This window comes from Typopeltis vanoorti, chromosome 6 (genome assembly GCF_054136105.1).
Source record: "Typopeltis vanoorti isolate ZY-2024b chromosome 6, IOZ_Tvanoo_1.0, whole genome shotgun sequence".
Classification (NCBI taxonomy): Eukaryota; Metazoa; Arthropoda; class Arachnida; order Uropygi; family Thelyphonidae; genus Typopeltis; species Typopeltis vanoorti.
In genome coordinates, this window is record NC_143554.1 from 104,846,102 (window position 1) to 104,858,168 (window position 12,067).

Genomic DNA, 12,067 nt, shown 5'->3' on the forward strand with positions numbered 1-12,067 from the left:
ACCACCTCCCATGCACTATCAACATCCAGCCCTTGCAGTTTTACATGCCATGGCACTGAGCCAAGCACACTCCTAAGCTTGTCATACTTACCAGCCCAGTAATTCCACATGTACCCTGTCTTAATTGTAAATTCCACTCCTTTAGCCACCTCCCAAGTCATGACCTTATGGTCACTCTCACCAATTGGTGGCAACATGGTCATGTTCGTTACAGCCACATTCTCAGTTGCAATTACTAGGTCAAGCACTCTCTGCCCCCCCCAGTATTTTCCACTACATACTGTCGCAGATAGTTCTCCCTTAATAACCGCATAAAATCCAATTCCTTCCTCCCATGTGCCCTCTCCTCTTTCCAGTCAATGTTACCATAATTGAAATCACCCATAATAATTACCCTCCTTCCACTCATTTCTTCTATTTGCCTATGCATACTATCCCCACCATCTATTCCATCATCTGGTCTATAGCAGCACCCAATTGTATATTTTGTTCTGCTAGATTCTATATCACACCAAACAGCCTCAAATATGCTCTTTTTTCTATCCTGCAGTTCAACTTCTATACTCCTTGGCTGCAACTCATCAGCTATCATCAATAACACTCTTCCCCCCCTTTTTATTCTCCCTGTCACTCCTGAACATGCTATACCCATCGCATTCAATCCCACTACCTTTATCATCTTCTGTCAGCCATGTTTCACTAATACCGACAACCTGTGGCCTGGAAGTGCCAACCAAGGCCAAAAACTCTTCCTTCTTGTTCCTAATACTCCTGGCATTAGTGTAAATGAATTGCAGAAGCCAATTAGTCCCATTCCTACTTTGATGCCTTATACTAACTATCCCATTCTGATTTGTTTTCCTTCGTACTTGCTCGGGCATATTATACTTATATGCATTCAACTGCCTCCCTAAAGTCTGCATATCAATCCCCCCCCCCTTAATAAATCTAGTTTCCCTGAGTCTGTACATCCACTTCCACATCATTCATCAACACTTTTTCAAGCCTCCATACACCAACTCCATTCAAATGTAACCCATCCATCTTATATAAATCCTTTCGCCCATTGAACTCACTCCACACATCCACAAATTCCACACCACTCTCTATGCATAACCCATGCATAAAGCCATTTGCAATTATGGCCCTCCTAAATACTTCACTGTCATACCACGGTAAAATACTCACCATCCTAACTCTCTCTCTCTTCTCTTTTGCTACCTCAAGTAATTCCCTCACATCCTCTATCATTTCCATTTTGTCTTCTTTCAAATCATTTGTTCCTGCCACGATTATCATCTCTTTCACCCTCTGTTTTTGCACTCGAATAGATTCGCTGATGTCCTTTATGTTCGCACCCGGATAGTATGATTTCGTCACACTCTCAACTATCACACCTCTTAATAGCGAATCCTCATACAGTACTCGCACCTTCATTGACGTTTACGAACATTCTATTATTTTTCCTAACAGACTTTCGCCGTTTATTAGTCGGTACGTTCAGCACACATTTTTCCATACACTCCAGTTGCCTTTTTGCTCTGTGTATCGCTCCGCTCAAACGTGCGATTTCACTACTCGCATTTATCTTACCATTTTCATTATCAATCAAATCATCCATTCGTTCTGTATTTCTACCTTCATTTACACTTTCAACAACGCTCTCACACCTATCTGGCGCTACCTCGCAATTCTTTATCACACCGCCATTTTCTACATTTTGACTATCGTTAATGATGTCACTCTCGCCACCCGAAACACGCTTGAGATCCTCATTCTCCTTACACTTTCTGCACATATTAACTCCACTATCACCATCTAACCAGACTCCCGCCGCTCTTCGCAAAGCATACATCTCACAGACAGCACATTGCATAAACTCGTTTACATCAAAACTCTTAAACAAACATGGCGACCTGGCTGCCATTTTTTTTTTTTTTTTTTTTTTTTATCGGTGCCATGTGTACGCTATCTTATCTTAAAAATAATAATTAAAATAACATAGAAAATACACAAAAATCGCACAGGCACACCAAGAAACAAAATGCAAATAATATGTAAAATTCTAGTAAAATTGCCAATGATAACACAAAATACTACTAATCTTTTCAGGAGCTCTCGACAAGCCGACGATCATATCATATCATAGCTGTATACAAGACAGTGTTCAAACCAACTTTAACCTATGAATTTGAGAGCTGGGTTAGAAATAAAACACTTGGCCAAAGACTAGAGACTGCAGATATGAGAGTAATGAGAAAGATGGCCTCAATGGCAATATCATATTAAAAATGAGGATTTTAGGGAAAAAACTTGACATTGTTAGCATCTGCCTTAGCAAAGTTAATCTCAGGTGACTTTTTCACTTAAACAGAATGGGAAAGGAAAGATTAGCAAAACAAGTATTCTCTGCCCAGTTGGCAGGAAAAACGACCCAGAGGAAGACCAAGATATGGGTGGATTGATACAGTAAAAAGTGCCTTAGAAGATAGAAATATAAAATTTGATAATGTTGAGGTCTTGCCAAACAGATTGATTTGGAAGAAAATTGTAGATAGGAAGTTAGTAATGATATAAGTTTTTCATGTAGTGCTATCATATCCTGTACAACCCTTGAGGATACATGTCAGGAATTTGATGATGATGATGCACTTATTTAGATAAAATATTTGTTTCATATCAGTCTTTAACACTGGAGAACAACCCTATTACAGGTTACCCATCAAAAATTAAATTTTATCTATTGTTTTAGTGTGAAAAATTAAGTATAATGTGATCTATTTACTTGTGAAATCAAACCTACATGCAGATCATAATATATTTTTGTTTCTCCAGATCTATGCACAAATGTTGCCTTTAAATGCAGTTCTAGAACAATTTAAAAAAGTGAACAGAAAGGAATGGTTTAGCATGAATGAAAATATTGCCATAGAACATGGTTCTAGATACTGATAAACTAATGATATTAATGATAAATAGTTCCCAAATGGCATTTTATACAGCATTGAGCAAATTCTCAAGATTCATGTATAATAAAGTAATTTAGTCACAATATGAATTACTTTATACATTATACAAAAATGTATAATCTGTTTATACATAAAGAGTTATACATTTTTTATTATTTATTATTTCATTTATAATACAAATTTTTAACAGAAAATTTCATAATCAAAACATTGATTATGAAAGATTCAAAATCAAAATATCTTTTGATATTGAGTTAAATATATATACTATCCTCTCCACTGTATAATTTAAAAAATCCTTTTAGGTATTAATATATTAAAAATTATAATTATCAAAATAAATTTTATGAGAACTATGAGAGAGTACCTATTAATCTGTTTCCTTCCAAATTCTCATTTCTGTTTTGATATGATGAGTAATTTTTGCGTACCAAACTGCCCAAGCCAGCTTCCAGATCGCCCAAAACATTTTGCAGCTTAGGGCTAAAGTCATTAGTACTGTCACTTTTCAGAAGAGCAGGAGCAAACACATCCTTCACAGAATGATATAAAGTATTTACAGGAGAATCTGATACAGATGACAAAAATATACTAGAAAACAGATTTTCAGGAGTGATTACATCAGGGTGACTTTTACAGAAGATAAGCATTCTATTCTTGCCTTTAATAAAATCCACCTATAAACACAAAGTATGCAAAATGTAAATAAACATTTCAAATGTATATTATCTTCTCCACTACATAATTTAAAGAAGAAAAATATTATAAAAGAAAAATTCTTAGAAAAAATACACAAGTTTCTTTTAAATAAACAATAACTTCTTAAGATCAGAAAAAAATCAATAAAAAAGGGGAATGAACTTTTATAAAAGCAACGATCATTCACGAACAGTTAGTGTAGATCAAATGGCAGGGCCCATTCACTGTTTTCAAAGAATCTCTCTCTATTTCTCTGTTATAACACAATTCACCTCATTTATTCAGTTTCCTAAAAATGCTCTGCTAGGTCAAAAAACTGTTCTGTTTGTTGTACATGAAGAGTTAAAGAGAAGATTATAAAAAAGATGTGTTTTCATAAGATGAAGAATGCAGAGGCAAAACAGGGACCATAAGTAAGCAGAACATGACCAGACTGAATATAAAAAAAAAAGAGGGAAGGGAAGCACTGTAAAGATACTTGGGTCTTATTTCTCCCCCACCTTCAAGATGAGATAAATATGATGAGTTAAGTAAGAAAAACAATGCTGTCATACTACGGCTGAATAACTTTTGAAAGGTGGGTCAATCCCATATGTCAAAAATTAAATATATATGAGGTTATAAATGGGGTGCTTAAGGGTCAAAGCTGTATAACTGAGAGGAGACCTCCACATAGCCTTTAAAGGAATGCGGAGAACCGACCAGGGCTTCTGACCTAATGCCCAATCCTCACCTTCTCGTGGTGCACCCTGTTGGGTATCTACTTTGATACTGAACGAACGAGGATGGGCTGGCAATTTGGGATTTAGCCGAACAAATTGTATTCTTATTGGTTAAACCAAAATAAAAATTGATGGTACAACATGACAAAATTTCATGCCAGCTGGGGCGTCGCCCAGTTAAACAAGGCCCCCGTTGTTTTTGCCAGAGAACCAGGGCGAACAGCGAAAAGTCAGCTACTGGAACAAATCTGAAAACAAACCCCAATTCAACATCACCAGAGTTAAAGATCGGTACTATCAACATAAGAAGGCTGAATGGCAAAGAAATGGAGCTAGCTGAGGAATTAGATAAGTACCAGATCAACATAATAGGGGTGACCAAAACAAAAAAAGACAAAAACTGGTGAGATCTTTCTGAGCAATAAATACAAAATGTTATATTCAGGCAATGACAATCAAGGAAAAGAAGGAGTAGCCATGGTATTCAACACAAAATACGAGGCTAATCTTCTTGAATGGCAGCCAGTCTCAAGTAGAGTAATGTGAGCAAATATGAGAATGGGGAACTGGACAATGAGACTTATTTGTGCCTATGGTCCCACAGAAGGTTCTACTAAGGTAGAAGTGGAGGAATTTTTTGAGGCTTTAGAAAAAGCAACTAACACAATGAAAAAGGAAAAGTTGATCCTTGTTGGGGATCTAAATAGCAGAGTAGGAAATGACTATGAGACATACAAAAATATTTTGGGAAAATTTGGAGAAAAGAGCAAAGCTAATAATAATGGCAAATATCTGTTGGATTTCTGCTCAGGACATGGAGTGGTTATTACTGACACCATGTTCCAACATAAAAATGTGCACACATTCACATGGAGAGAAGAGGCAAGGAATAAGAAAAGTCTCATTGACTATGTTATTGTTGATAGTGATGTTTTCTCCTTGGTGCAGGACACCAGAGTGTACAGAGGATTTGAAATTGGAAGTGATCACTATTTAGTCTTGAGCAGGATAAAATTGAATTTCATATTGAAAAGAATAACATGTAAGAAAGTTTTAAAGCGAATAAAAGTTGAGCAGCTCTCAGATGTGAACTGTAGACTAAAATACACAAAGATTATTCAAGAAAAAATGAGAGTTTGAGAACAGGAATCAAACCTTGGAGATTCAGTGGCAAACTCTGAAGAAAACATTGATTGATTCTGCCAGAGAGGCATGTGGCGAGGTTGTCTGCAAGGATAAAAAAATCAGAACTCCCTGGTGGACACAGGAAGTTAGAAGCAGTGAAGGAAAAGAAGAAAGCATATCAAAAGTTCCTGTCAAATAAGTCAACTTGTGCTCTTAGAGAATACAGAGACAAATGCAAGAATGCTAAACACTGTGTAAAACTAACTAAACAAAAGTCATGGGAGGACTTTGGCAAGAATATAGAAAATAAATATCAAGAAGGTGGCAAAATATTCTGGAGGTTGTTGAAGAAGCTTAGGAATGGAGGAAAGAGTGCTGTAAAAGGAGTTAGAGATGATAAAGGTGATATGAAAATGGGAGAAAAAGATATCCTTGAAGTATGGAGTAATTACTTTGAAAAACTGCTAAATGAAACAAGCAGTGATGACAGCAGAGCGATAAAAAACACTGACCAGACATGCAGTCAGGAATACATATCCATACTTGAAGTAGAAAAAGCCATCAAAGGCTTGAAATGTGGAAATGCAGCAGGAGTAGATGATATTCGACCAGAAATGTTGAAGTATGGTGGTATAAGAGTCTTACAGTGGCTGCACTGCATAGTTCAGAAAGCCTGGACAGAGGGACGAATTTCCGATGATTGGAGTAGAGCTCTCATAGTACCCATATATAAAAAGGGAAATAAAACTGAATGTGAGAATTACAGAGGTATTTCACTACTGAGTATTCTTGGGAAGATCTATGCAAGTATTATTACTATTATTACGGGCAACTCCAGGGAGTCATTAGACTCATCGAGGGAGGCCCCAAATCTTATTCATCACAACTATTCGACATTCATACAGTATCTATCATACCTCACCTTAAAAATCATTCACTGTCACAGCATCCACCACAGACTCAGGAAGCACATTCCACTCATTCACTACTCTAAAAGTAAAGAACCCAGCTCTAACACCTTTACTAACCACACTTTTGCCCAGTTTCCATGGATGTCCCCTAGTCCTCCCACAACCAGCCCTGTTCTCAAAAATATCTTCTGAATTAATTTTATAGAAACCCTTCAGTAATTTGAATGTATCAATCATATCTCCCTTCCTCCGGCTATCAACCAATTTTTGCAACCCACAAATCCTCAACCTGTTCTCATACGGTTCATTCCACAGACCTGCTATCATCTTGGTCACTCGCCTCTGGATCCTCTCCACCTCCTCCCCATCAAGAAGAAACCTAGGTGACCAAATCTGAGCACAGTAGTCGAGATGGGGTCTTATCAAGGCTCAATAGAGGAACAATAACCTGCTTGTCTCTGCTTGTCAACATATTCTTCAGCAACCAAGTGATTTGATGAGCTGATTTGGCCACTTTTGCAATGTGTCCCCTAAATTTCAATTCCTTATCCACCAACACTCCTAAATCTCGTGCCTCATCAATTTCCTGGAGCACGGTTCCACCAATGCAGTACACTGCCGCCAATCTTTTCACCTCAAAATGCATAACCTTACATTTTGCCACATTAAATTGACATCCATTCTCCTTAGCCCAGACCTCCAATCTATCCAAATCATCCTGCAAAATTTTGACGTCATCTGCATTCACTATTGCCCTACTCAACTTCACATCATCCGCAAACAAATGAACTGTTCCTCTCAGATCCTTTCCTATATCATTAATGAACAAATTAAACAGCAGTGGTCCAAGAACAGATCCTTGTGGCACACCACTAGTCACAGGCCGTCTTGTGGACTCTACTCCTGAGTAAACTACTCTCTGATCTCTCTCCATCAACCACCCTCCTATCCATCTCACCAACGCTATGTCCATTCCCATATGCTGCAATTTACTGATTAGAATTCCATGTGGTATCCTGTCAAAGGCCTTAGCAAGGTCCAGTAGAATCACTGTAAACCCATTACCCTTATCCAGTTCAGCCGTCAATGTGTTATAATACGTGAGCAAGTTACTTGAGAAACGGTTGAGAAGAATTGTGGAAGAAAAGCTTGGTGAAGAACAAGCTAGATTCAGGCCAAATAGAGGCTATCAGGATCAGATCTTCACTTTACGACAAATAGTCGAGAAAGCAAGGGAATATAACAGAGATCTGTATTTAAGTTTGTCGATTTGGAAAAGGCATATGACAAGGTGCCAAGAGAGAAGCTATTCAATAAGCTACAGTTATATGGTGTCAATGGGACATTATATCAAGCAATACTTAGTCTTTATTTGAGTTGTAAGTCAGCAGTTAGAATTGAAGGAAGTACAGGAAGATGGTTTAATGTTAAATCTGGTGTGAGACAAGGATGTACGTTATCCCCTCTGTTATTCATTATCTATATGGATCACATTATGAAGGAAAGTGGTATTAAACATGATATCAAAGTTGGAGATATTAATGTCAGCTCTTTGCTTTATGCAGATGATGTTATAGTTCTAAATAAATCCGCTACAAGTCTGCAAGATACTCTGACTAAATTGAATAGCTGTTGTAATAGATATGGTATGAAGGTCAGCAATAAACAGACAAAGACAATGAAAATAGGCAGAATCATTGAAAATGCAACTGTGTTGTGAATGGAGAACCTGTGGAACAAGTGAAACATTTCAAGTACTTAGGCACGATTTTTACTGAAGATGGTAAATTAAATATAGAAATAGACAACAGAATCAGCAAAGCTGGTATGATAGGAAGTCAATTGAATAAATTCATATGGAATAAGAGAGAAATTAGTCAGAACACTAAATTAGCTGTATACAAGACAGTGTTCAAACCAGTTTTAACTTATGGATCTGAGATCTGGGTCAGAAGTAAAACACTTGACCAAAGACTAGAGACCGCAGATATGAGAGTCCTGAGAAAGATTATAGGCGTGAACAGATGGCATCAATGGCAATATCATATTAAAAACGAGGATATTAGGAAAGAACTTGACATTGTCAACATCCAGGAATGCATTAGCAGAGCTAATCTCAGGTGGTATGGTCACTTAAACAGAATGGGCAAAGAAAGATTAGCAAAACAAGTGTTCTCTGCCAGGTTGGCAGCAAAACGACCCAGAGGAAGGCCAAGATGTAGGTGGATTGATACGGTACAAAGTGCCTTAGACGAGAGAAATATAAGATCTGGTAATGTTGGAATCTTGACACGTAACAGACTGATTTGGAGGAAAATTGTAGACAGGAAGTTAGTAATGATGTAATTTTTTTCATGTAGTACTGTCACATCCTGCAGGAATTTGATGTTGATGATGATGATGAGGTTATAAATAAATAAAATATGCAGATGTCACAGACACATGCACTGCTTCTATAACAACTGCAAGTGGGAGCTTTTAAAGAAATGAATGCAGACAAACAATGCATTATGATTTAAACAGCAATACCATTCATTATCACAATTGAGTCTGAAGCCATTTTTGATTCATGTGATGCAGACAACTTTATTTTGCTGAATTTAATGATCCAATTAAAAAAAAAAAAATTGGTCATTGAAATTATAATAACTATACATATAATTATTAAACCCAGTCCTTTTATTGCTGATCTCAGAGATCAGTGATAAAAGCACTGATCTCATAAACGTTTATATCTCTTATAAAATTTTATAAGATCAGTGGTAAGGGTTTATCATGTCTTAACCTAATTTGACAATGAAAATCACCGTCCTAGAATATCCCCATACAGACAAACACTGCAAAATAGATATTAGCGTTTTGAGTCTTATAAATGCTTTCAACCAATATAGTTAGAGAGAGTTCAGAATTACATTATCAATATTGTATGTTCGTCATTTGTACAAGAACTATTGTATCTATAACACCACCACTCTGCCTATCACCAGACAAGAAGGTTACAATAGTAACCAAGGTAGAAATAAGTCATTAAATAAATAAATAAAAAAACAAAATCTTATGAATATTTGAAAGTTTTTTCACTTGGTTGACCTCCGTAGCTCAGTCGGTATTGTTAAATCTTGAATGAAAGGTTTAAATTGTCATAAAACATTCCATTCGGGATTTAGCTAGGATACAAATAAATTTTCCTAAAGAAGTACTTGTATATAGGTATAAATGAAATTGTAAATAACGTATTAGTCCTTTGTTTTGTAAATTCCTCTGTTTTGCTATATTGTTAACTGTCCTATGTATAACCGAAAGGAATCAGATTTTTGTGAGAATTATATTAGAACAGGAAAGGTTAGATCGAAGTTCACATTGAAGTAATTGGCTTAAAGACAGAACCCGAGGTAGTCGCAAGGTCTGAGGTGCACGCGAGACATCCACGTGGAGAACATATCAAGGAGAAGATAGTATCAAGTGAAAGGGACTTAGGTGCCAAACGGAATCAGTGACGTAAGGAGAGAGCAGAAACGTGGGGTATAAGAAGCACAGCGGCGAGGGTTTAAGGCTCTTTTTTCTCTTCATCTCCCTTTGGCTTTCAGTTACCGGTAGAAGTAGCACGAGCAGTCAGGAAGGACGATGGTCAGCGGCAGCTAAGTGACCAGGTGGCGGTCCAGTCCAGGTATATCTACAGTACAGCTAGACAGTCAGCGAGAACCGAAGCTTCATGCCAAATCACGAAGACCTGTCCAGGCAGAGCAGTCTCGCTAATATTAGCAAGAGGGTGATTCGTGAATGTAGTCACTAGAGGGTCATATCCGAAGACAACAGACCGTAGAATGAGGTAACAAGCCACGTGCTCACAAATGACTGATCGGGAAAAGATACCAGCACGAACCAGATGGTCGGTAATGTAAAATCTTTCTAGTTCCACTGTATTCTGAACTAAGCTGAAGTGCAGAAAAGTGCAGTTGTATTATATGATAGGACTTGAAAATTAGTAACAGGACTCTAGTACTTAACCTATCGATAAATTACTGTAACTCTAAAAGTGCATAGTAGTAGTAGTAGTAGAGTTTGACATTGAATTTTGAGGTATGTCATTGTCTGTCAGCCTTAGATGAATGAGATAATCACTAGCTTAATTGTGTTACATGAGTAGAAGCAGGACAACTTAAATTTCATATCGTCTCATAATGTGATGCATTGATTGCAGTTCTATTTTGTCTAGTTAATAATTCTTATGTGCAAGTTCAATTCAGTTTAGTTAAGTGAACTTTTGATATATGTATATCGAGCTAAAGAATGAATAAATATTCATTTTTTTTCTTTATCTTATAAAGTTGCCTAATCTCTAAAATCAATGCACCACTCACTAAAATCAAAACCTGTACAAATTCAAATGCAGGGAGAATGGCTATGACTGAATGTAGAATAAGTTTGTTAAGGATTTGTAATTGGGATTGCTGTTTGCTAAATTCTAGAATCATAAAATAGCCTGTGTGTTGACTCCATGACAAGGAGATTTCTCATGTATAGGAAATAAGATGGCGCAGCATTATCAAACAAATTTTTCTTAATTCTGAAAGGGAGTTAATTCTGGATTTTGCATTCAAAGAGGTTTGACTCTAGCCTGAGAGAGACTCTTTGTCTGCTGAGCTTTGCACTCATAACCAACTGAAGGAGTGGCCACCAAAAGGATAGGATTTAGCTAAAGCAGATTATAGTAGCGGGGGGGGGGGTCAAAGTTAGATAAATTACTATATTTGCAGGTACATCTAACAATTTTCGAACGGAGTTGAGTAAGGATAAGGGAGAGGAATTCTAGCATACCTTGAAACACTAAAACGTAAGAAAACAATCAATAATAGTGAAGACTAACAGTATAGATGAAGCCCTTTCATCAGAAAGACCTGGGTTCGATTCCCTTCCATGAAATGAAGAACCTTTATCTGGTCTCTTTCGACTAAAGGTGAGTTAGCTGGTCTCATACAGAGGTAGAGGGTTTTTTCACTTGGAAACTCAGGTTTTTTGTCCCTCAGAATAGGAAAATCGGCACCCATGAACACATAGAGATTACAGTCATATATACTTGGCCTTAGGGAATGCATGCAGCAGAGGAGTGAGAACCAGCTGCATTAATTCATCATAAACCTTTTATTAGGGGACTCAACTCATCCTAAATCAACAGTCCAGATATATGCACCCACATCTGACAGCACAGATGAGGATATTGACTTATTTTACAAAGATCTGACAGAGACAATAGAAACAATACCAAAGCAAGATGTACTAATTATTGAAGGAGATTGGAATGCCAAAGTAGGAATAGATGATGATGATGGCTGGGAAAGAGTCATGGGAAAATATGGTTTCAGAGAAAGAAATGAACAAGTTAAAAAAATGTTAGAATTTGCTGTGGCCCATGAGATGATGATCTGTAACACAAGATTCCATGTACAAAATGGACATGATGATCAAATGATGGGAAAACCAAGAACATGATCGATATGATTACAATTAAAAGAAGATGGATAACATCAGTAACAGCAGTGTCGAGCGAATATAGACTCATATCATAATTTAGTGATTTCAAACATCAAGTTGAAATTAAAAAGAAAATATAAACCCCATCGCCAGAAATGAAGAGATACAG

The 12,067-nt window shown here is 37.0% G+C and overlaps 1 protein-coding gene across 1 annotated transcript in view; it reads right to left on the reverse strand.

The window, feature by feature from the left end:
* btv (dynein cytoplasmic heavy chain beethoven) overlaps nucleotides 1-12,067 on the reverse strand; it is a 1,245,321-nt gene that overhangs the window by 1,216,745 nt on the left and 16,509 nt on the right. Inside the window, exon 3 of the mRNA XM_090394552.1 lies at nucleotides 3,337-3,646. Coding sequence (XP_090250678.1) covers nucleotides 3,337-3,646 — 310 coding nt within the window. The remainder of the gene's footprint in view (nucleotides 1-3,336; nucleotides 3,647-12,067) is intronic.